The 26,506-nt window shown below is 44.8% G+C and overlaps 2 protein-coding genes across 5 annotated transcripts in view; one reads left to right on the top strand and one right to left on the bottom strand.

Moving 5' to 3' along the window:
- Window positions 1–26,506, bottom strand: part of Tg (thyroglobulin) — a 180,530-nt gene that overhangs the window by 33,483 nt on the left and 120,541 nt on the right. The window lies entirely within an intron of this gene.
- The window catches only part of Sla (Src like adaptor), a 33,276-nt gene continuing 12,977 nt past the window's right edge, over window positions 6,208–26,506 (top strand). Inside the window, exons 1-3 of one of the 3 annotated variants that reach the window (XM_029548224.1) lie at window positions 6,208–6,483; window positions 17,411–17,508; window positions 25,224–25,323. In XM_029548224.1, the coding sequence (XP_029404084.1) occupies window positions 17,448–17,508; window positions 25,224–25,323 (161 nt within the window). In that variant the 5' untranslated portion in view covers window positions 6,208–6,483; window positions 17,411–17,447. Of the gene's footprint in view, window positions 6,484–15,007; window positions 15,188–17,330; window positions 17,509–25,223; window positions 25,324–26,506 lie in introns of those variants that run through there. The other 2 variants (XM_029548225.1, XM_021216476.2) reach the window with 2 other exon arrangements.

Genomic DNA, 26,506 nt, shown 5'->3' with positions numbered 1-26,506 from the left:
CCATATAACTATCTACTATTGACGTTCCTATTGATGCTCAAACTATAATTTTAAAATGGTGGACTATTCTCTAGTCCAATTATTCTTAACCTATAGGTTGTAATACATTTAGGGTTGAGTGGTGCTTTCATAGGCCTTGCCTAAGACCAAGACCAAGTCTGTGCTAAGACTAAGGACCGATATTTACGTTATGATTCATAACAGTAACAAGGTTACAGTTATGAGATATCAACAAAAATAGTTTTATGGTTGGGAGCCACCACAGCATAAGAGACTGTGTAAAAGGGTCACAAGTGTTAGGTTGAGAACTGCTGCTCTAGTCTAACAGATTAGCATTAGTATTTCATCTCAGCCAAGGCGATTTCCACGGCCTCCCATTGCTGGTGCAATTAGTCATGGATCAGTGCATGCTGAACTGGCCCTGATTGATAATTTTACACCTAACCAGCTGGTTCTGACTAGGTGTCAGTGACTTAAATAACATTGAAGTCAACTTCCAGCTTGCCTTTCTTCTGACAGTAAAATCTTATCATGAGGAAGTGGAGCATCCAGCCATGAGGAGGTATCCTAGGAGAGCATGGGATGGGGTTTTAGTGAGTGTGATAACAATCCTGCTATGGATCTCAGCCTCATGTTGTACTGTTTGAAATATCCAGAGGTGGCTCGCCAGTTACTTTGGCATGGTTACTCATGAGATGAGGGTGCTGGGCCAGAATGGTGCCAAGGTCTTCCTCGGACAGTGTCAGGAAGTTGAGCACAGTGGCCTTATCACCAGCCAGGCACCAAGCTGTTTCTAGATCCCTGTACAGGTCTTTGTTGCTGCTGGGAGTTACTCTATTACAGGGCTAATTCCAGCAACTTCTGTACAAAGATGCCCCAGGGACTCTAAACCAGCAGAACATGATTAAGGCCTTCGGGTGTTTAGAGATCTTGGGGGAAGGGGGCTTCTTTTCTCTGTTTGAAACTCATTCCCTCAGTCTTCTCAGCTCCCGTTTCCCGATGAACATCCACTTGTTCCACACAGACACTGCATCACACTGACTGCTTGTCTCTACCTCTTAGAACGGATGGTGCCTGCAAGTTAGGACTGCAGAGCTGAAGACTGGTCTCATTAGACACTCTTAAAAAATGCTGTCTGTGTGGCCCCAAACCCCTCAGCATTCTCCTACCATGAATGCCCTTCTCATGGGAAGACATCATAAGAGATTCTTAAGATTTCAAAACATTTTCAGACTCCTGCTTAGAAACAATCCATTTTCTCTTTGGTATCTGTCAGTAATCATCTCCCAAATGGGATACCCACAGATAGTCCACTGAAGCCCCACATGAAGGTTCTAGAGCATGTGTCTATAGATATTATTTAAGAAATGTCACTCTTTCAGTTTCTATGAGTTATAGGTACATATTTGCTGTTACCTATGGAAACAGTTTATGACTATGAATAATAGCCTGAGAATAACTTGTATTTTTTTTTCTGTAAGTACATGATCAAGAGTTAGGAAGTGACTAGTCAAACAATAAAGAGACACTGGGAAAAAGATGGAAGCCAGGAGGATATCTTCATCCAGGGGTTCTGCTCTGTTGATAGTAGCAGCATGCCAGTGAGCCATTTGACCTGAGACAGGTATAGATTGCTATGGCAACTGTTGAGCTGCAGACAGATACCACCACCATGCCTACCATCCTTCATCCTTACTGATGCCACATGGCATGATCAACAACACCCTGGTGAGTATCCATGAAGTGCCCAGGACAATAGGAATAGTATCAGAAGGACGGGATAGGGGATCATTCATTAGCCTGTTCTGGTAGATTTGAGAGGGACAGAGAATGAGTCAAAGAGCTAAGATGACTGTCAGTGGCCAGTACTGCCATCACTATCAACTCCAGGCAAGACAAAAATATAGTCATCCTACAAAAACAGGAATTGAGAAAGAGGTGTGAGCAAACATCTCATGAGACCCTCAGATGTCTAGCTGTATCAAATCCTGCAACTTTTAAGGACCTCCTGGTCAGTCTTGGTCACCCAAGTCTTGCCAGATGATTTTTCTGGGGTCCCTGTGCACCAGGGCTCCCACCACGTTGTCGTGCCCTGCTTTTCTCCTGTCCCTTCATCCATTCAAGGTTAGCTTAAGAGGGTAGATCAAGTGGTAGCCCCGTCTCCTCATAGCTCTGCTGTGTACTACCCCACAGAGGCTCCATCACAACTATTTCAACAGATTAGTGTCTGAGTCAGATCTAGGAAAGATGGTGGCTTTCAAGCTAGCACATCTGGAAGTTAGTAAATTACTCATATGGAGCTGAGAACCACACAGGCTCTGGGGGCACATTAGTGGGATTAACTGAGCAAGGACTGAATAGGATTCTAGTGAGTCTGGGTACTTTTGCAACCCTCCTGAGCAGAAGGGGTCATGGGGAAGAAATTCTACTTTTTTCTTTTGTTGAGGAACTACAGTCCCAGGAGTCTTCTTGCAAAGACAGTGCTTGATGACACAAGCTGGTTTAGAAACGGTTTGCAGTGGGTGAACTCAGATCTCCCCACAGGCTACTTCTCTAACCGTAAACCAATCCCAAAGCAGAACTAGCACTTCCTGAGGAATGGAACTCTCTATGCGTCCCTACATGGGAAAGACAGGCTAAGAGGAAATAAATACAAATGCTCTTATTCCCCAGGCACAGTCTCTTTCTTCATTCATTCAGTGGACACTTGTGGGTCACCTCTTCAGGGTAGGTTCAGTGGGTATATGTTAGACTCACTGCCTCCTGTGCCATTTATCAGATCCATTATGGTTTTACCAAGGGTTTACAGAAAGGGAGGCTTTGATGGTTTTACCGCACACTAGAAAATGCATGTGTATTTCCCCATGAGTCCTCACAAGCAAGAAGTATTATATTATGCTCTGTGAGAGACTTGGAAATCTGCACAAGGTCATATAGCCCTGCCTTTAGCTGTCTGGCCTCCATCTCTCGACTCCTGTGTTGCAAATACAGCTCCCAAGAGTGTCAAAGAGGGAGTTTTCGCTTCTGGTTAGGGGAGCTCTGAGATCTACAGAGCCTAGGTGAGCTCTGGGTATACATCTGCAGGAGACAGGTAGGAAAAGCAGCTAAGTGCTTTGGAACTGCCTAACCAAGTACACTAGTACCTGACTCTTTTCACTCAAGGGATGCTACCTGGTTCTTAAGCTTGGATTCCTCATCATCTATTTTCCCCAACATTTATATAGAAAGAAGGAAAATAAACCCTGAACTTCCCAGACTTGGGGCCTACTGACATCCTCACATACCTGCCATGAAACACCAAATTGCTTTACCGCATATCTCTCGCTGAGCCTAAAGCCTCCAGGAGAACTAAATGCAATGAAATGAGTTGTGCATTGTTTTGGTTAGGGGGCTGCCAGCTCCAGCTGGGGACTGAGGCAGCTAACCCATGATAGGGGATCTTGTCCCCTTAGCAAGGGTAGAAACCACACTGCCCCACTTCACTGAGTGATCCTTGGCTCAAACAGCTTGTTGTCTCCCTGTGGCAGTTAATCTGTGTAACTGATAGCTAATTAATTTGCAAAGCCCTCTAGAAATCTCACACAGATGGCCTGAGTGTCTTTGTGGACCTAAATTGTGACCTCTTGAGAGGTAGCTGTCATGTGTTAATACAGCTCAGCCTGGCTGACCACACACTTATCTTGAGGCTTCCTGGAAGGCCAACACCTATCTTTAGCTTTTGTGCTCACTCCAGGCATTAAGGACCTTGAAGGAATCTGCACCGTATGGATGAAATCTAACCTTATCCTGCTAAACCTCAGTGCACTGTAGCGCTGGAGCCCAGGAGTCTTCTGGGTTGTTCTCCAGCTCCCTACATACTTACACCTGCTTTTAGTCTATAGATTTTAGCAGGGGGCCCTGTCTTCTTTACTAGGTTATAAACACCTCAAGGACAAAGATGAGTAGAACTATCTATGCCACCTTACTGTCCATTCTGAATGGGCATAGAAGTTTGCAGTCCCACCTAGTGCTCAGCATCAGGAAGTGACCCATTATGTGCTGGATCTGGGCAATTGGAAAGAACATTTTACTGGGTGTCCCTTGTGGACAGGGCCTCATGTTGCTGGTACATAGTGCTGAGCACAAATGCTGCCTAGCACATAACAAGTGCTACAAAAGGCTGATGAATGAGTGAATGAATCTCAAAACACATGTCTGAATATATGATAGTGTTCTCAATCTCAATGGATTAAGGGAAGATGGTGGATACACTTCTGGGGTACAGGGTGGAAGATGGACCACAGAAGGGTATTCAGAGCACTGCCAGGGCAGAAAAGAGGCCTTTGAGGCAAATTAACATGATGTTCCTCTGTAGAACCTCTGTCCTCTCACAGGCTTTGACTCTGTGGAGTCTGAGTTCAGGACTGGGATTCTATTCATTATTTGTCTCCCTCTGCCATTGATGTTCCTCAGACTTCCATGGTCACAACAGTAGTTCCTTCTATGTGAACCTCTCACTCTGGCTTGTTCTGAATCTATCTGACCCCTAAAGCAACAACTCAATGACCCCCACATATACCTTGTCCCCAACCACCACTGCCAGTGGACCTCTACCCCAGAGCTCACTGTGTCTCCTTTAGAGCAGCACCACAAATGTGGGCTGCCCTCTAAGTCCACCCAATGGCTCTGGTAAGCAAGGCTCAGGCAGGGCAGGACTCTCTCTGGCTTAACATCCTGGCTGAATCTCAGTGACTGGATGGGCAGCCATGTTAAGGGAAGGAATGCCAGTGACAAAAATGAATTCATTCAAGCAGGAGGAGTTCCGCGAAAGGTGCTAAAAAAGTTGTCCCCCCACTCCTGTCTCTCTGAATGTTCCTTCCTCTGGAGCTCTGTCACTCCTCGGTGCATGTGGGGGAAAGCCCCACTTCAGCTGATTCCACTTGCATGCTCTTCCTCACTGAGGCCACTTCTACAAAGTTCTTACACCATCTGCCTGTACCTTCCCAGCATGCTTTGCACAGAGCTGGCTTTTTACAAGCCAGCTGAATCTATCTACTACAGAGCAAGTACTAAATTTAGATGCTGCCCCACTGTTTGTAATTCATATTTGCAAAGGACACCCAGCAAGGTTTCTAAATGACTGTTTTGAGTTTCTGCATTGGACTCATTGGGTGGGGTCCTTGAGACATAGGCCCCAGACCCTGTCCTGGCTCTGTGAGGACTAACTTTGAAAAATGGAAAGGGCAGAGAGCAGTTTGTAGGCACAACTGCCTGCCATTTTTCTCATTAGAAATAGGCGTCTCTCTCACCCAGCAGCATGCTCATAGCTTTCCCTGCTATAGACACGCACATTATGAAATGATATTTACTGCATATATAACAGTATCTTAGATGAAGACACTTAATATTCTAATTTCAAACCAAGGGAAAACTTGAAAGAGAGCAATGTGTGCACATCCAGTCGTCTGAGTCCTCCTGGAAGTTGCCTAACCCCATCCTCCCCCCCCTTCCTCTTGAGTATATTTGTTTTAGTGAACTGTTTTAGAATGATACACTTCTACATAAATGTCAGCACAAATGTTCCCTGGGAACTACAGCCTTCTTCCACATGGCTGTCTATCATCATTGTGTTGTAGGACACGGATCTCCTTGTGACAATCATCTGTGTCCAGTGTGGGCCTGGGTGTTTTATCCATTTGACAGATTAGAATAATGACTTCAGGGCAACCTGGTTGCTTCTAGTTCTTTCTCCTTAAATTGGGGCCCCATCAAGGATCATGCCTTGCTCTAGCCTGCCATCACTCCCTTTTGCCTGGTAAGCTTTCTTCTAACAGTACCTAAGTGGAGGCAGGTTTTGTGCTCCGGCACTCTGCTGGGAAACTCTGTTCTGCATAGGAGTAGCCATCCCCTGGCTTTGGTCCCTGGCCTATAGCAGAGCACAGCTCCAGGGACTCCTCTGGGTCGCTTCTGTAGTGACACAAGAGAGCTGCAAAAATCAAGGAACTCTGGCAAAGAAAAGCTGCAGTAAGCAATCCTCAGCCTCCTTGGGACCAGTAAGCTCTGGGGACACAAATGGGCAAATTGTCAGCTTCATCTGCCTTTTAATTAGAAAAAGAGAGAAAAAGTGTGTTTCTATAAGCTCTGGCCATTTACTACCAAGCTGGTTATATTCTCAAGTGTTTTGTAAAGGAATTAATATGTCCCTTCTCTTCCCCATCGTCCTTGTAGAGAGAAGTCTGCATTGCGCGGTTAGAGAAAACAGGAACCTGCCCTCCTACCAGCCCCTTGCCTTTGCCTTCCTTGTTTCAGCAGAGGAAGTGTGAGGCCCTTTAGCAACTACAACTCTGCAGCCTGCTTGATAACATGGGCTTTGCCTGCGTTCCCTCCGGAGCCTGTGTGACCCACTCAGCCTGGAGCAGCAGCAGCTGATGGAGTGCTGGTGACCCTGTACCCATTGACTCTCTACTGCCAACTCCCAGGAGAGGCCATGGTCTGCGTCTGAAGGTATTTAGAGAACTGTGGCTGGGACAGGGACAGGAACAACTTTAGGAGCCCTCTGGAGGTACAGCTGTTAGGACTGGGCTTTGGGGAGCTAGAGAAGGACCCCTGAAATTGAGCAGGGAAAAGTCCTGGTGAAGAACTGCCTCAGCACAGTGAATGCTCAGAGGATGCTGAGGAGCTGCATATAAAGGACAAGGTGCTGTGCTAGGTGGGTGGCAGCCTGTTTTCCTGCTAGGGGCAGTCTGACTCAAGAAACAGCTAGGATGTGACAGCTATGTCATCTTGAGCAAGTAATTTAAACCACTGTAGAGCTCTGTGTTCTCATCTATGGAATAGAAGTAGTGCTACTTAGATCACACAGAGGCTGGTTAGATGAACTGAGGTAGCATATGCACATGCCCAGCGTAGGCCCAGAAACACAGTAGGTGCCCAGTGAGGGCTGTCAGCCAGCCATATGTCTAAAGGCACAGAGGGCTTTGGGTGACAATAGCAGGACCATGCAGAGGCTGGTAGCTAGAATCTTCCTGGACAAGGGATACAGTTAATTGACAATTTATCTAAGCCTGAAGTAGGCTGCTGGGAGAGGGAAGGCTAAAGAGAAGACCAACATGCAATGCATATAAATTCTGAAACCATGAAATGTTAAAAATGAAAGAAATGTTGGAAATTCAAATTTTCATAAGAAATGTTCCATGGTTCATGCTGCATATTGAGAGAAACTGGTATCGGAACAATCTAGGCTGAACCTTCAGAGTGGCCCACCTGGGGACTCTGAATTGGATTTGAACAGATACCTACTGTGCAGAGTGACTGTGTTAAATATACTACTAAGTTACTTTCAGTCAATCTTTAGAACATCCCTGTAAGTCTACAGTTGTTCTTTGCTTTTGACTAGTAAAAAGGGAGGCTCAGAAAGTTTAACTGACTTACTTGAGTCATCTAGCTGGTTGGGAGATATGAGCAGCTAGGAGCTCTAAGGGCCTTCACGGGGGAAGAAAGAGTCTTGGTGAGCACAAAGGACTATGGACAAAGGTCTTGTTGCCTTTTAAGAGTTGCTAGAAGATGCTGAGTTGCAAGACTATTCAACTGAGCTGTGTGGCAGTGGGAGGAACGGGAGTTCTGGCAACCTCTGTTTGAATATATTTTCCAGTACTGGATGCTATTCATGATACTTAGCATACTCTAGAAGTGTAGTGATAATTTGTGGGACAGACACTGAAATCTACTTGGATAGCCCCTTTTTAAACAGATCTAGGATTGGAGTACCTAGGAAGGAATTTCAGGTTTGCCACCAAAGGACTATATGACTCTGGGAAAATCCCTTTGCCTCTCTGAAAGTCTGCTTATTTTTTCCTTTATCAGAAGAAGCTTAATTTCTGCGATATCTTTAAGAAGTGCACATTATATGCAACATGTACCTAAGTGGCTGTTTTAATACCATTCCTATCCAGGCAAATCCTGCCTAATTATACACACATTCGCAGCAGAAAATTTCTAGCAGTGTTAAATATGGTGATGTCAAACTACAAAGTCAAGACATGGGGCTCCCTCTTTTTTTCTGAAGACAAATTTCTGCTGTTGCTCCAGTGGTCAGAAGGAAGCCTCAACAATGGGTGTCTATCTCAACTTGTTCCTAACAGAGAGAAACCTCTCAGTCTCTCTGGGCTGCGGAAAGGATGACTGAATGTCCTTAAATCCATAGGTTACTTATTTCAGACCACCTTTATCTATCTTTTGCACTCATAGAGATGGCTGAGTGGTAATGTTTTGTTTCCTGTTAAATAGAAAGTTACTTACTGCAGTCCTCCCATGAACTTGGATTGGAAAGTCTCATTAAGAGTCTTCAGCAAATAAGACCAAACCATCTGTTAGTCACCTGATGGGGTGGGCATATGAGTACCTCTGTCTGTCCATCTACCCATCATCTACCAACCCACCCACTGACCAACTCATCTTTCCTTCCACCCATCCACCCATCCATCTATCCATCCACCCATATTTCTTTCTTTCTTTCTTTCTTTCTTTCTTTCTTTCTTTCTTTCTTTCTTTCTTTCTTTCTTTCTTCCTTCCTTCCTTCCTTTCTTCCTTTCTTTCTTTCTTTCTTTCTTTCTATCTTTCTTTCTTTCTTTCTTTCTTTCTTTCTTTCTTTCTTTCTTTCTTCCTTTCTTCCTNCTTTCTTTCTTTCTTTCTTTCTTTCTTTCTTTCTTTCTTTCTTTCTTTCTTTCTTTCTTTCTTTCTTTCTTTCTTCCTTTCTTCCTTTCTTCCTTTCTTCCTTTCTCTCTCTTTCTCTTTCTTTCTTTCTTTCTTTCTTTCTTTCTTTCTTTCTTTCTTTCTTTCTTTCTTTCTTTCTTTCCTCCATCCCTCCCTCCCTTCCTTCCTTTCTTCCTCCCTCCCTTCCATCCATCCCTCTACCCATCCATTCATTCACCTACTCATATGTCAACCCACCTACCCTATCATCCATCCATCCAACCCACCCATCCTTCCATCTTTATATACATCTGTTCCCTCAGTACACACATACTACAGTCATACCATGTGGCTGACTTCCTTCCTCTCTCACCCCAAACTTCTGAAAAGGAATTAAGTACATCATGTCCCAACCACTTCCTCCCATCCCAGAGCCACTGTAGCATTTCTGACTACAGTAACTACAGCTACAGTTATATATGGGGCTTCAAGGGCAAAGTGTCCTACGTCTGTTGTTAGCCTTGGGGAGTCTCAATTCTCTAAGCAACAGACAGCCTAGAGCCATGTTAGAGGGCTTGATATATGTGCTGGGCAGATGAAGTGGTGGAATCTCAGAGAATCTCAAAGGAAAGTGGAAATTGTATTCTGGCTGGGGCTCCCCTACCCTAAAAGCAGATATCTCTCACCCCAGACCAAGAATTTTACATTTCTAGCAGAATTTACATCTTCATTCATCATACCTAATTATTGTGCATGTATTAGGCACCAGACACATGAAGGATCATACTTTTCTTTTTAGTTGAGAACTTGTATCTATCCTTGTATCTATTGCCCTGGGATGGTACTGCTTCATGCCACACTCCTCCATTTCCTAATGCTCAAGGGTATCAGAGGTGGCAGCCAGCTCTGGAGGCAGAGGTCTGGGTTCACCACCTGCTCCAATTTCTGAGCAACCCATTAGTACAAGATAAGTTAAGCATTTTCTCTGGTCTCAGTTTCCTGAAAAAAATACCAAAGGTCTGAGTAAAACATCACATGGATTTGTGGAGGTCAAGGGAGATGGTATTTTGAATAAAGAGATATCAAAAGCCCCAAGCGTATGTTCATTCTTGCCCATTAGCACTCCTGCTGTGGGTCAGGCCTCTGAATCTCAGCAGCCTCCACCTCAGCCTGTGATAAGCACAGGGTGTCCCCCTGCCTCCTTTTATGAAGCAGAAGATGGCCTCTCAAGGAGGGACAGTGGCTTGCTCATCACCCACTCTAGCTGGCCCACTGTGGGTGCTAAAGATGTAATGTGTGGAAAGTAAAATTTAGGGGAAAATGGTCTAACTCATCTTTATGACAGGATTGCAGTCACCCATTAAATGATTTCACAACAGAGTCTACAATACTCTGAGTCCAAGAAGCAGATCTCTGGTTAGGCACTGTGAGCTGGCTTCCAGTGGTTAGACCCTGCAGACCTCTGTACCTTCTGCAGGGTATCTCAAGCAAACCAAGCTTACAGAGCACTGCCAGACTCTTTTTCTGGGATCAACATGACTGACAGAGTTAGAGTCAAGAGTGAGAAGAAGTATGCCCTGAAAGTTGGTTCCTCCCCTGACTTAGGTTCCTCATTTGTCAGGTGAAATCCATGGGCATTGAATAAATCAGAGTATTTTAAGCACAATGGAGGCCTTCCATACAGTGGCTGCTCATTGAGCTCAGTGTCTCCTTTCCTTTGAAAACTAAGGAGTGCATCTAGAGGCAGGAGGGCTTCCATATAGACTGATTGGAGGTAGATTTGTTGATTCATTGGTGGGAATGTAAAACTGTCCAGCTGATATGCAAATCAATATGGAGCATCCTCCAATAATTAAATAAATAAATACAAGTAGAACTACACCATACCTGAGTGTGGACCCAAGGACTCCAAGTCAGCAAACAGCATGGATATCTGCATATACATGTTTACTGCAGGAGTATACACAATAGTCAAGACAAGGAATGAGCCTAGGTGTTCATCAAGAGAACAGTGAAGAACATGTCATGTACATCCATCCATTCACGCAGCCTATAGTTTTATTCAGCTTTGAATAAATGCTGAATGAAATTATGCTATTTTTGAAAAATATAACTTGAGATCAGTATATTAGCAAAATAAGACTGACTAAAAAATACAAGTATTATGATTTTTCCCTTATGTGGAACCTAGATCTATCCCCCCCCCTCTCTGTATGTGTGTGTATATGTGTGTCTCCCTCTCCCTGTCACACACATATGCATGTATACCCACACATGGATATATAATATATATATATATATATATATATATATATATATATATATATATACACACCCATATATATTTTCATGCCATAAATGTAGAGATGTAGAGGGCATAGTAATTGGAGAAAGGAAAGGAAACGGTCTAAAGCCATTGGAAAGGAGCATGAGAAGGTAACAGAAGTAAATATGATCAAAGCACGTGATATACTTCAATGGATGCAGTATGAACCAATCACACTGTATAAGAAATAAATGCTAATGAATTTTTGTATTTTTTTAGGCTGTTGGTTTCAGCTGCCCAGAGCTAGCTGGGACTGCTGGGAGGTTCACTAAGTTTACACATCCAAGGATATCATTGCATGACATTTTATATCACAGAAGTTGTCAAACATTTCAAACTAGAGAATTTTTCAGCACTAATTGCCAAAGATGGCCAGGCCACTGCAAGTGGCTCTGGCTGGCTGGCACCCATAGCTTTTGCTTTATCAGCTTATGATCTCCTTGAGGCATATGTTCTGGGGCTGAGAGAGGAAGAAACAATGCAGAAATCAGTCAGCAATGGGACAGTCAAGACCCAACACTCAGCCAACAGCTTAGAGTCAGTGTCCAGTGTGAGGCAGCACCCATAGCAGTCCCTTAACTGTGGACTCTTTTGGGACAGCGTCTGTTTGAGTCCTACTTGACCTGAGATCCTAACCAGGCTGACTCACAAGGAAGGGGCCATCATCTGTGCATATTACTCTGAGCAGAACTCAGATTTCTATCTTGATGGTAAGTTTGTGAGTAATGTTGGTGAGTCACATGTATGAATGAAAAGCAAACAGAACTTTTGCTGGGAAATGTGATGTAGTGAAGAAATCACAGCCTTGCTACTGTTGGGGTCCAGATTTCTGTGCACATGTTAGCATCTCCCTGAATCTCTCTTAGGCTCCTTCTATAATTGGACCTACAATTCATAAGATGGGGAAGTCAAAAGCAACTTGCCTTGATCTTCTTTGGAAACTAAACTCCTGGGAAAACTTCCTTCAACATAACATGTTCAAAACAATAGGTTTGAACCATATTGGACTAAGCATGTTCAATACTTCACACATTGTAAAGCAATGTGTAAAGCAATGCCCATTATCATGCTCAAAAACCATACTACAATCAAGAATAAAGGGTTATACTTTAAGTAAGTTTTAACTACTTTCATAGCTGTCAGTGGCCTCCTGCAGCCCATGAGATATGGGTTGACATGTCCGGAAGGACCCCAAGTCATTCTCCCAGCAGATATTTTATACTCTGGCTGTGAGTTAGGCACACAATGGCTAGATCCCAAGGTACCACCACGGCTGTGTAGGTTTTAACCTTACTTGGTTCCCTAGTAGACAAATGCATTGGCCCAGCCCTTTTTCTGTGTGCAGGAAACAAATGGACAGCAGGACTGAGAAGTGGACAAGGAATGAGGGGTCACAAGGCGGGCTGCCCTGGTAGTCTTGCTATACTCATTTGGGGATAGATACCTGACAATTGAGGCCAGGATGTGGTGGGGTGCCCCAGAAAAGGCTGCCAGGTTCTCAGAGGAGCCTGGCACTAGGCCCCAGTGACAACTCTTATTTTCCCTGAGGCAAATTGTCAGACCACCAGGAATCACTGAACAAGTGTCAGACAGAGCAGTCATGCCTTGGGGGTGGAGGTGGGACAGATGAGGCAATGTGGCCCAGAAAGGGCAAGTGATTTGCCCAGCTAGCACAGTGAATTAATGACTCTGGCACACCAAAAGACCTGCCATTGGCACATTTTTGGCTACCAATTATCAATCAGTTCCTCCTTTACCTATGCATAGCCATTTATTTCCCAAACAACGTTGTGGAACATACTTTTGTATTTTAAATTGGGAGAAAAGAATAGAATGTGGAGGCCCAGAAGAGGAGGAAGAAGTGGCCTGAGGACAAATAGCCAGCAAGTGGGGACCTAAACTAGTGGTACCCTGCTCTACAGACCCTCCTGTGGGGCTCTCTGAGTCTGGACCAACTTTGAAGCACAAAACAAATTCATGCACATAAGGCAAGTGTGAAGACTCCACAGATGTGTATAACAGAAACTTATGCATCTGCCTGTGATATCACTAGCACCCAGAGAGAGCTCTTGGAGACTCCTGAGAGAGTTTCACATGCCATGTTGCTATACTCAGTGTATGCACAGTCTAGTTTCATTTTAATGAAGTTGATCACTATGATAAATGCCCATAATCCCAGTACTCCAGAGGCTCAGACAAAGGATCAAATGTTCTAAGCCAGTTTGGGCTATGTTGCAAGACCACATATACCATTAGGATGGCTACCATTTTCTGTTCTGTTCTGACCTATGGTGCTGCAGTTCTGAGTGCTGGCAAGTCTGGAATTATTTTCATATCTCCTCCCTAACCTGAGGTAGCATTAAGCCTTCACTGATCTGTCTTCTGTCCTTTCTCCTCCACACAGTGGATTTCCAGGCCTAGGATTCTCATCATGGTGGTGCTATATCCAACAGACCCCTTGGACTTTGTGTCCCTTGTATGAATAAATGGTTCCCTCAATGTTTATGATTTGGCTGCATGACTGAGGAATTCCTTTGCTGTTGTTTTCCCAGACTGAGAAGACTAGGAGGCTAGGCCAGTCCCCAGAGGTAGAAAGAGTATGGGCTTTGGAGCCAGTAGACCTGCTTTGGCTTCTGCATTACCTCTGTCTAGTCTTGAAGCCTCAGAGAATGTGGCAAGCATAGACGATGTGAGCAGTCAGGCATAGATATTGCAGTACTTAGCCCTGTGCAGAACAGAGCAAAACTAATCTGCTTGGTGGCTGTTTCATGTGTCATTGTCGTGGTTAGAGGTGACATATTGAGTGGACACTGAGGCTCCTGACTAGTGGCCTCTGGCTCCCAAACCTTAGCAGATGGCCACAGGAGTGAATTTATAGCTGTCATGTTGTAGAAGGGATAGCTTACTCCACAGGGCAGGTCGGGTTCTTAGTTTTACATTTATGCCTGCTGTGTCCAAGGCTCCTCCTTGTGTGACTTCCAGGGTGTAATCTCACCTTGCTCCTGGTTAAAGTTCTTGATGTTCTTTCTCTTTGATGTTCTGAAAAGGACACAGATGACCTCTCTATCCACAGACAGACATGGGTGGTAAGTGTGCCATGTAGGAAACACATAGTTCTATTGTGGTAAACCATCAGAGTTGAAGGCTTGAGAGCTGTCAGATCCCTTGCACTGATGGAGAACCACAGTAGAAGGGGCTGAAGCTGAGCAGGCAAAAGACCTGCAGAGGACTGCTAGATACATAGATCCTTCCCCTATGGCAGCTTCACCAAAGGCCTGGGATATTTCCCCTCTAAACCACTCAAACAGTGGGTAGACACGCACTGTCCAATGCCATCTAGAGGATAGCATGGACACAGCAGAAAGCATGCTGTCTGAAGTCAAGAAAGTTTCTACATGGGAACCCAAGGAAGTTGGGTCAGCCCCTGACCACCCCTTTTAGGAGAAAAAAGGAAGTGTTTTCTCTCAGAGATGCTGCTGAGAAGGTAGCTTGGCATGTGCCACCTACCTTCGCTCCCTTCCAAAGAATATAAGGACAGAATTTGTACTCCTTCCAGTGGGATTTCGTAAAAATGATGATGGCTCTTTTCTCTTATTAATAATCTTCCAAGAGCCACATTTGCTAGAATGAAGTGGGTGACAAGGCTCTCTCTCTGGAGATAGTTACTCTCCTATTCATCTCAGTTTTCAGAAGTGGAAACTGAGGCTAAAGGGCACACAGAAAATAGCTTTCATGTCAAGACTAGAGGGAGGTGACTAGCCACTGCAGTCCTTCCATCTGGACCTGGAGGACGAAGCATTCCACAGAGAAAGTGGGGAAGGAAAGCAGAGATGGGCAGAGCCAGTGTTAATTAACTCAGCTCTGTTCTGCCCTTTTCTTATTGTTCCTAGAAGCAATTAGTCTCTTGTACCTCTCTCCACCTCTAGCCACTATAGAAAACTGTCACGGATTAAATCAAATTGTTCGGTTATTTCCTCAGGGAGGCCCCAGCTTTCCTGCTTCTGGGTCTTGTCAGTCTTCTCAAATAAAAGCTTGCAAGTGGTGACTTAACTCCTTCCTGGAGGCTCTGTGAAGTGGTGCAATGCTATGGGGCTGTGGAGGTGACACGAAGCTGGTGGTGGTTCAAGGGGGATCTTCAGCCCTTTTGTCAGAAGGCAGGAGAGGATAACACATCCGAATCGGGGAAGTGAGGTAAGAGCTAAGCCCTAGGCCTGGGGTCAGGCGGTTTACCTTGTGCTCCTCAGCTCATGATTGTGGGTTTGTCTCTGTCTGCACTGTAGTTTTCCTATGTGAAAAATGCACGCTTCCAACTCTCCTTCCTTCCTCCTTTCCTTCATCCCTCCCTCCTCTTCTCCTTTCTCCCTCCATCTCTCTCTTCCTCCCTTCTTCCCTGTTTCCCTCTCTCTCTGAATTTTAGTAAAATAGTTCCTTAAACAACTTGCAAACACTTGAGCAGAAATGAGAGGAAAATGGGAAAAGTTTGAATTCCAGGTGCATGTACCGACTCTGGTCAGTATGTCCTGCTTTTCTCAAGCCCTTGGCTCAGGGTCAGGTGTGGGTTTGGTGTGCCCTGTGCTGGCAGGGGAGAGGTTACATCATTAGCTATTCTGTATTTAAAAACTTGGTTTTTTTTTTTTGAGTACAGTCATACACTCACTATCCATGTAAACATTGAGAACTCTTTTTTTTTCCCAAAGAGAAGGAAACTTTATGACATTGTAAAATCTTGGAAATTTCACTGTTTTCACTTTGTTATGTGGCATATACATTCTTTTCCAAGTAGGAGAAATATAGGTGCAACAAAATCACATATATCCCTTATTTCAATTAGCAAGTAAAATAGAAGTGAATAATCATATATGTAAATGTACAAATATATATAAATACAAACTGTTGGGACCATTTGGGGGGGTATATATGGTCTCGAGGCTGACTTCTTGCCATTGGATGCCATCATTCTCCTTTCTTCCTAATAGATGAGGAATTCCAACTCCTGTTTCCCCTTCTTGAAAATTAGGATGTAGAGCAGACCCCCTCTACCTCCTTGCATTCAGAGCATGGTTCTTTTCAGAATGTGTGCACGTAGGAAATACTAATCTTAACAGTGGCACAAAAGCCGTACGTACTCAGTAGAGGTTGACCTCTGAATTTTGAATTCTGATTTTCCCCAGGCTCATATCTGTGGTTCAGTCATCTCTTTTAATGATGTATACCAGAATAGAGCTAAGGTTCCCATAATCTACCTGGTCACAAGGAGAAATACCTCATACTGTACAGGGTGCTGTGTTGCTGAACTTTTATGGTCTAGGTTTGGTATAAAATACAATTTTGACTTATGATATTTTCAGCATATGAGGGGCATTTGAGGAGCTTGCCCCATGATTACAGACTGGCTTCACACACAGAGTATAGAAATGTGATCTGAAGCCAGAGTCTCAAACTCATGTGATCTTGTACACTCAGAACAGGTAGAATGTTTCTGTTTGGAGTATGTGTTTCTGGTCAGCCTAGAGATTGGTCAGTTTCTTCAACTTGTTCCTGGGAATGGGAAAACCTCTGTTCATATTTATGGCCATGTTCTCTGTGCTTCCATCATCCTGGAAGACATAGTGTCTGTAAGAATTTCTTTTCTTTACAAAACACTAGTCCAAAGTCCCTGGATTTGAATGTTTGTCAACATGATAATGTCCAGCCAGGCTATACACTGTGTTTTACCTGCTTTAACTCATCTTTGTGGCAACTACCCCAAAGCTGTTCAATCCCCTCCCCTTAGCAGGCAAGAAGAGAGCAACAGCCTGTCAGGGGATATCAGTTCATGAGGGAGAGCTACAGCACAGTAGTCTGTGTTTGGCTCTTGGAGAGGCAGCCCACCATGAGGCAAGTGAGATAGCCTCTCCTTTACCTGTACGTGTCATGGGACCAGCCATTTCCTATTTTGGCTTTGTTTTCTTAAGGATGCAGGGGTTTGCAATCATCAGGGCTAGAGTAGAGGTGCATGTGTTTGGCAGCCTGGAAAGCATAGTTCCTGGTGTGTCCTGAATTCCTGGGCCATGAGAGCTGTTGATTAGAGGCTGTGAGCACAGCTTCTTTGGGCCACCTAAGATACTACTCAACTTCTCCAGCACCCCCTTCTCTTCTCAGCAATGGTGTGGAGGAATGGAAACTTTTGCCACCAACAGCATTTGCTAGCAACTTCCTTCTCTGTGGTTTTTGTCTGTCATCCCCTTGATAAAAGAATTTGCGCTGTGCCTCTGTCACCAACACTCATGAACTGCATCTTAACATAAAAAACAGCCCCCTTTTAAGAAGCAGGCTGCCTGAGAAATGATGCACCATGCGCTCTGAACTAGGTCACTCTCCACTCAGGGAGCTCTGGGTGCACTTCACTCTGTACGTGTGTCTCTCGTACTACAGGCTTCGAGTACCTTCCACGGCTCAAGGAGAGAAAGAGATGGGGAACAGCATGAAATCCACATCTCCACCTTCGGAGAGGCCATTATCCAGCAGTGAGGGTAAGTCTGATTTCTCTAGAGAGATATTTAACTCAGTCCTGCAATAGCCCACAGAGAAGTCTGTGCCACTGTGGATGGTAGCTCTTGTTAAAACTGGGCAGTGGGTACCTGTGTGGCATTGTATCTGTCCCTCACTTTGTGCTTCAGATAGTTAATAATGAACGTTTGGACGGGTTAGATACTTGGCCGTGTGAAAGTGTTGTCATTTTTAGAGGGAACTCTGAGACTGATAGGCTCCTTTGACAGAGTGCATACAGGTTTTGAGCTACTGTTAAGCTTAAATTCTCAAGTCCTGTGTGCATATGTTCTTGAAAGAGCTCATAAACTGAGAGCAAGGCCTCTGAGAGGAGGCAGAGGGCAGTCAGCGCTCCTCAGCTCATGACTTCAGGTTTGTCTATCTGTGTACACTGTAGTTTTCCTACATGAAAAACATAGGCTTCCAGCTTTCCTTCCTTCCTTCCTTCATTCCTTTCTCTCTCCTCCTTTCTCCCTCCACCTCTCCCTCCCTCCCTTCTTTCCCATCTCTCCTCTCTGAATTTTAGGAATACAGTCCTGGGCAGAGGGGCCTTTATGCTTGAGCAAGTCTAATGAAAACAAACCTCCAAAGACTTGCCCATTTGCTTTTACTTTTAAAATGCTAATTGACATAAAGTAAATTTTTTTTTCTTTTTCCATTATGTGGGCAAGAGGTTGCATCTGAAAAGAAGGTTGAGGGGTCTCCCCTCTGACTGCTGGTTTAGAAAAATTCCTCAGGCCTGCACCAGGGTATACTCCAGATAGTCGCACAACTGCCCCACCCTGAAAGCTTCCTCTGTTGTCAGGCCTGATCCTACTTCATCTTTCTTCACATACCTATTAGAGTGAGGGCGACATGCCAGGTTACTGCTCTTCTAATTGACTCCCAGCAAGCATTGCCTCAATTGCTGAGGCTTCCTCTGATGGCCTAGGTGACAAAAACCTCAGGGCAGGAGGTTCTGCCCTATACATCTCAAGACAAAAGAAATCTCTTGGCCTTTAGGAGCTCCTCCTTCAGCATGCCAGAACAGTGAATGCCTGGGCATTTATGTTCATCATCAGTGTGATTCCTAGGAACTAATGTCATAAAGAGGTAGTCAATTTGTTGGGAATAGTGTATATTTCAGAGGAAAAAGACCCCCATGTCGTATCCTTTAGAAACCATGTGACCTTGTGGAAGTACCCCAGTCTTCTATGGCTTTCCTAAGGGACTTAACCTTCATTTTTTGCCACCATAGTAAGAGCAAAGAGCAGTGACCTGGGTGTAGGGTGGGAACACTTTGAGATCCACTTGAGGTCTGTTACCTCAGTAGATTGTATCTACATAGCCACCCCTCAAATGTGAGCTTCCCTCAAGTGTGAATGCAGTGGAACTGGCAACCCCGGGAACTTTCTCACAGAATTGCAAGTAGTGAATTTCCCAGTCCACACAAACTTCAGACACCTCCTCAGGGAGGGCCACATGCATACAGCACAGAATTAATTAAAACCGGGGGCCTCCCAGGATGTTGGGGAAACACATTTCCACCCAATAAAGACAACCTAGTTACTGTGCTGTAATAGTCCCCTCCCCCACTCCTGTTGATTGGTTTCTTCCCTCGGCATTACTGTGACTTACAGTGACACCTCATGTCAGAACTGACCATGCAAACCAGCTGTGCTCAGAACCCATCCCACTGTGCCTGCATACAAATCACACCCAGTCAACACGCACTTACAGGGTCGATGCCCTTGAAAAACAGCGCTACACAAGGTAAGGAGAGGACGGAAACAAGTAAATCTGAAGACCCAGCAGAACTGTGCTGGCAGGTGGAAGGTGGATATCAACAAGCTGTATTTCCAACCAGGCCCTGGGAGGTCTTAAGCCCCTAAAGCTAGCAGATCCCAGGCCAGTGCTAGTTCCGCTTTCATATCTAACACAATCACGAGCTGACTGGCCAGGTCATCATGGTGTCTCCTCGGTTCACATTTTTATGACAGTAATCATTGTAGTGTGACTTGGTGCCTGAAGCATGCCACACATGGCACTAAGAGCTTTATGCAGATGATGTGAACCATTGGATATACATATGCATATCACATAAGAATAGTATCTCACGTGAAAATTCCTTCAAAGCAGCTCCTGATTTTTATAATAGTCCAACCACATTATCACTATCACACTCTTCAATTTGCAGTGGAAGAAACTGAGGCCATGTCATAGGCCATGCCTAATGCCCTCCAGCTCATCAGGGATGTGTGAGGAGAAACAAGCAGATTAACTGAGTGTAGTGTTCAGAGTCCTACCGTCTTTTAAAAAAACAAAAACTATCCCAGGGTAGATTGTGCTCAGAGAGAGGATATGCCAGGAGTTAACAGATTCAATGACACAAAAACTCTTGGGCCACTGCAAGAACTCATAAATGAAGTACCAGTCAGATCTTGGCTTAGGTCCTCATTTCTATATCACTAACCCATTCCTGGAGCGTGGGGTGGCTTTAAGTGGAAGGAGATTTGACTTGATTCACTTTATCCTTAAAGATTATAAAATACAAATCCTATCAAAATCCATACCTGTAGATGATAGGACCCACAGACCTGGCTTGCATGCATCAGCAGAACTTGGTAGGCCTTCCTCCAAGCCAGTCTGCTGCAGCTCCATCTGGTTGGCTATGCTCATGCATGCTGCTTTGCTTACTGACAAACTTACTGAAAGCCAGGCCTAATGGTGACCTTTCAGAAGGCAATGTGTTTGGATATGAGTCAAAACAGGATGAAAGCAGAAGTTGAAATAATGCAGCCATTTAGCCCTGCACCCACTAGCCACAGGTGTTGCCTGCATGAGCTCTGAATGCTCACTTGGATCTATCTGGTCTTTATCTGTGGGGGATGGACTGTTGATTGAGGAGAGCCTAGACACAGGTGCAGAAAGAGCTAAATGAAGTGACCATAGGCCTGTAGTCTCATGCTGTTCTGTGGACATGCCATCAACTCTCCAGCTTTGCTTATTCTATCCCCCAAATAATGGGTGAACTACAGGGCTGGGGGGAATATGAGAAAGAAGGGGTGGGTACAGTTTCTGCTACAGCCACCAATTGGGCTACTGAGCAGGTGCTAGCTTTAGAAATGAATTGGTTGTGGCATGCTGAAGAATAAACAGGCCACAAAAGCCTGCTCTTTGAGCTAGGTTACATGTGGCCCAGCTCTGTCTGGGTTCCTGTCCCTACATGATACATTTGTATATTCAGTTCTCCACCCCTACTCATTCCCCAGGTATCAGCAAATATTTGGATTTTCCATTTCTCCTCTTACCAAGTGGAGTTTGTATTTAGATGGGCCAAAGGTAGTAAGAACGCCTCACACTGCCTCTCTTTTGTGTGGGTAACACTGAGATGGTCCAGCTGGAGCTGGTCTTGATTGTGAAAGAGTGTGCTTATCCTCTGTGGGAATGATCCCTCGAGTCATGAAGGCCACATAATCCACCACAAGGCAGATTTTGATATGTCCTGTTTTAATATGGGATGAGCCAAGCTCTAGTTAGTTAAAAGAAGCCTTGCTTCAAATCACAGATCTCTAAAGTGGTGGTGTGTGGGTCAGCCCAGCTGATTTCAAATGCCCTGAGTTCCTTGTGACCAGCACAGATGCATTCTGTGAATCTCATTACTGACCATGCCCCTCCTTCCTTAGCCCCTTTCCTGCCTCGTTCATTGACTGGCAGTATCTAAATGTTTAGATTTCTGAAAAAGGAATGAAATTCTACTTTGTCTACGAGGTAAAGTCCTAATGGGTTTGTACCATCCTCTCATTTTGCTTCCACATTACATGCTACATGTATAAGTCTGCCTAAACAGGTACCTTAAACGGCTGTCAAAATGTCTGCCACACAGTTTGTCAGAAAGTATAGTTCCTTTTTAAATAAATAAAAAACCAGACATGCAATTTTCTATAAACCCATGGCTCTGAGAAGGCTTGAAGTTGTCTCTGAGAAGAAAACCTGTAATCCCACCTCAGACATTTATTTCCCTGTAGAGATCAGAGTTCAAGGAAGACAGTGGGGACCCTGAAGCCAAATTTGCTCACAATGGCCACACTGATGTTCCTGGAGGTTTAAGCCAGGCTCTGTGTCTTCTATTGGTTTGTCCTTCGGTGTTCTGTCTCTGGTGATAAGGAGAATGAACATATTTAATGTTCCTGAAACCCTTAGGCAGAAAACCAAGTACAAGGCTGTCCTGGTAAGAGTTCACTGTCATAACTCTGAAAACATGGCTGTTAAAAACAACTCCATGAGTAACTGCCTCTGCCTCTGTGAATCTGTAACCCCCAGAATCCCTCTTTTTTTCCTGGAATGCCTGCATGCACAATGGGCTTTTGTGTTTTCTTTATTTCTGTTTCCTTTTGTTTTTTACACTGTAAACGGTGGCTTTGTAATGTTTCACAGTTTTAAACTTGAGTGTACAATGTGACCACATCAAGCCACGAACACCATGGTGAGCAGAGGCTCTAACTAAAGGGTCTATTTTTGTCATACATATTGTATTTTAGGAGTCATTTTAACAGTTTTTCATATGGGGATACACCAATCAGTTTTTCTCTGCCTGGAATTCTCTGGGGACAGCACAGAGGACCCTAACATAGAGTCAACTCCATTTTGTTTTCCACACATATGCCTAGAGTGTCTGGCAAGCTCCAGGCTGTGCCCAGGGCTGCCTGACACTGAATACCCCCGTGCTCAGTTTTCTAAGGGCTTACAGCAAGGTAAGGGCATGATCTGACAGTCATATGGATGTGCCAGGGCAACTTTCAGACACTGCTTCAAAGGAAAACTTCAAGTAAAGGCTAGCAGAGCACAGAGTCTCTTCCAGAGGATGGAGTTGCTGAGGGTGGCAGTAGTGAGGAGAGAGCCAGTGTGACCAGGCAGAGGGACAGCACCTGCCGAGGCTCCTAGGTCTGGGAAAGACCTGTCACTCTCAGCTGAGGGAGCTGAGGGAGTAAGCAGCTGTTTCATAGTTGGGTACATCAGGCCAGGAAACATGTATTTCTATATCAGGAGTTTCCCCTGCCCATCATGGTTACAGAATAGGAAGTTCTTGGTGGGGGTGGGCATGAAAGTCGACCTACCCTCTGGCACTCAGACTCTTGAATGGTACCCCAGCAGCTGGGTAGACTTTCAGGGAAGATTTATCTTGGGCTCACTGATGGCCTGACCTTCTCTGTTGTTCTGTACCTCACTCTGCACTGGTACTTTTACTTATAGGTAACCTCCAAGATTGCTTAAGTTTCCTGTCCCAGAGGCTGGCTCTACCCTTATCAGGACTCAGAACTTCTTTCTTCCACCCTAATCCAACTAGAGTGCTGCTTCTAATTTGTGGGGTGGTATCTGGGCCACAAAGAGAAGAGCCTTTTTTTGAAAATTTTTGTTAGGGCAGTGTTAGAATCACTCAGCCACAGGCTCAGGCCAGCAGGCTCACGGAGCTAACCTCTCTGTTCTGACCCAGCTGTTTCTTGGGAACCCCTATTCCTTCCAATGACTCATTAGGACATTTACTTTTGGTTTCCTCTTGTAAACGTTTACATCATTTATTGCCCATGACTCAGTTTCCCAAAATGGACAACACATTTGCATGTGCCATTCCACTGTGATAACTGATTTCTGCTTCATTCACCAATAGGCACTTAGCTGACTCCTGGAGGCTCTGCTCAGATTACTCAATCAGTCTCACATTCTCTGTCTCTGTCTCTCTCTCTCTCTCTCTCTGTCTCTGTCTCTCTGTCTCTCTGTCTCTCTGTCTCTCTGTCTCTCTCTCTCTCTCTCTCTCTCTCTCTCTCTCTCTCTCTCCTCTCTCATCTCAGACTGCACAAAAGATTTAAAAGTTGGCCTGTAGGACTTTTAGACTGTGAGAGGTCAGAGCTGGAGTTATCAGTACAGGTCCCAACATCACAGAAAGAGGCTCACTAGGGACCCAGCCTGCACAGCTGAGTACCAGGGTTCTACTGAACTTTCTGAAGCCAGGGCTTAAGCAATGGCTCTGATGCTCATAGGACGTAGAATGTAACCTTCTGTAAAGGAGGAAGAGGTGGGCTTACTCACTGCTGCTGGGCTCAGGGTTGGGCCTCAATGAGGAGTCATTAGATGAGTAAGTATAAGATGTAACCCAGAAGAAAGGGTTCTGATGCCCAGCCAACCGGTACAGTAGTAACTATCTTTGCTGCTTTGTAAGTGTGTTGTTTCCCTCAAACGTACTCCAATACTAATCTGCATCAACACATATGGGTTATGGAAAATCACTAAGGATGGGAGCAAATGTTGCTAGGCATCAGGAAGGAGATCTGCATCTTATCATTGCATTTTTGTAGCTCACTGGGCTCACATGAACTGAAGAGCACACTTCCCTGTGCAAATGTCATTAAAATCTCATACATACATACATGAGCTCATATTAGGGGGAGACAGAATGTAGGTCATGTAGAGTCTCAGATGTCCACCTACGGGATTTAAACTTTAACATACCTACAACAGAAAGTACTCACATCTTATGCACAGTCACAACCCCACTAAAACCCCTGCTGATTAGAGGTAGGACACAGTGCTCAGCCACTCCAAGGAAGAAAGGTGTGTGTGTGTGTGTGTGTGTGTGTGTGTGTGTGTGTGTGTGTGTGTGGTTGTTGTTTTGTATTTCTAAACACAGAGCCCGGGGAACCCTGGAGAATCCTCAAAATTGATTAGCCTGACAGTTTCATCCAAGTGCCACAGATGTGGGACATACAGGGCCTAAGGAGGGCACCTAAAGAAATAGTACTAAGAATTTTTTAAATTACAATTATACATGTGTATGGCGTGTTTTGATCAGATTCACTTTTTTACTCTTCATGTTGGATACCTTCTTTTCAAGTAGTCCCTCTCCTTCTCTCTCTCTCTCTCTCTCTCTCTCTCCCTCCCTCCCTCCCTCCCTCCCTTCCTCCATCTATCCAACTATTGTGGCTCACCTAGTTGAAGTGGAATTGCTTGTCTGTGCATGGGTGGGGAGACATAGTCACACAAGTTTACACACTGGCCACATCATTAACTCATTAACTGTCAGTAGCACTTCAAGGTGTAGGAGTACCATGCAAATCCCTCTAAGAGTGAGTCTTTTCATAGCCTTCTGGGGTAAGATTCTTTTATCTGTCATCCCATTTTTAAGATGCTGAGTCTTGTAGAAACAGGGCAGACCCTGAAATAAAGCCAGATGGTGTGACTCTAGTTTTTAGATCTCGGGGCCCCCTCCCCCCCTTTTTTTCAGATGGGAACACTGGGACCAAGGTAGGGTTGTGGTAGAAGCAAGTTCTGTGGCCACAAGGCCTGTCTGAAGACTATCTTCCTGGGGAAGAGGCCTGGGACACTGGACAACTGGGAGAAGAGTTTCTCAGACACAAGCTAGGAGGTTCCAGGGCAGTGACTCTCATCCTTCCTAAAGCTGCAGCCCTTTAATACAGTTCCTCATGCTGTGGGGACCCACGCCCACAAAACTACTTTCTTCATAACTGTAATTTTGATATTGTTATGAATCATAATGTAAATATCTGACATGCAGGATATCTGATATGTAACTCCCCAAGGGGTCAAGGCCCACAGGTGAGAACCACTCTTTCAGAGGCAACCCCGACCCCAACAGCTTTGTCTCTCTTTATTCCCAATTGCCTCCTGCTCCTGGTCAGTGAAAACCCTCCTCTTTGCTTCCTAGGACTTGAAAGCGACTTCCTGGCTGTGCTGACTGACTACCCATCTCCTGACATCAGCCCCCCAATATTCCGGAGAGGAGAGAAACTGCGTGTGATTTCTGAGTGAGTGAGCCTCTCAAAACAAATACAATCCCCTAAACATGACTACCCATCAGAGTTCCAGGTCTAGACAGTTGTCCAGTTCTACACAGATTCTGGTCCTACTGTGAGGTGGGAAATTCAGTCCCTGCTGTGGCCTGCCCTCCCAGGACCTTACAGCCTCCAGTGGCATCCTTTGAATACACAGGGTGATGTTATTCACTAGGGCATGCTGGGAGGAGATGCAGAATCCAAAAGCACTGTATGTGATAATAGCAGTGCCTGTGTTCCTGCCATTGTCTTTAAGTGTAGGTTTGAACTGCCTACAGCACAAGCTAAGGGCTCTGTGTACTTTGATTCAGAGTCTAATTGATCTAGACAAGCAAATGGATGTTTGGTTATACTTGAGGGAATAAACCAGTACAGGAAGTTTTTGTTTTTGAAACTCTTCAATCATGCATATCAACTGAGGAAATGAACTGTTGGTCCCCCAGGGGTGGCACTGTCAGCAGGTGAACAGGTTCCCCTATGAACACGTAACTTGTGGTGAGGGATGTCTCTGGGTATATGTGGTCTTTAAAAGCTAAATTTTGTGGCTGGGAAGATAGTTCTATTGGTAAAATGCTTGCTGAGTAAGCATAAGGACCTGGGGTTAACCCTCAGAATACCCCCTCCAAAAGTTGGGCATGATAGCAAACACTTCAAATCTGAGTGCTGAGAAGAAAAACCAAGCCTTACTTCTGGCCAGCCAGCCCAGCCTGCTTAACAACTTCCAAGCTAGTGAGAGGTACTGTCACTAAAGCAAAGATGGGGCCAGCGACATGGCTCAGCACGGAAAGGTGCTAGGTGTACAAGCCTGGTGACCTAAGTTTCATCCTCCAGACCCATGTAAAGATGAGGAGAGGAATAACTATAAAGAGTTGTCCTTTTATTTCTTTATGCATATTATGGTAAGCATTTGCCTCATCCCCAACGCCACTCACATGCAGAAATGTACACACACACACACACACACACACACACACACACACACACTGATGAATACATACATTTAATGATTTTAAAACAAGGTGGGCAATATCCCTAGAAATGATACCCAAGATTCACTTTTGGCATCCACATGCACACATGAGACAACCGCAATATACCGCACTCCTTCTCTCTCTCTCTCTCTCTCTCTCTCTCTCTCTCTCTCTCTCTCTCTCTC

Source organism: Mus pahari, chromosome 17 (assembly GCF_900095145.1).
Source record: "Mus pahari chromosome 17, PAHARI_EIJ_v1.1, whole genome shotgun sequence".
Classification (NCBI taxonomy): domain Eukaryota; kingdom Metazoa; phylum Chordata; class Mammalia; order Rodentia; family Muridae; genus Mus; species Mus pahari.
The sequence above is the reverse complement of the archived record's forward strand: the minus strand, read 5'-3'. Positions and strand labels throughout refer to the sequence as shown.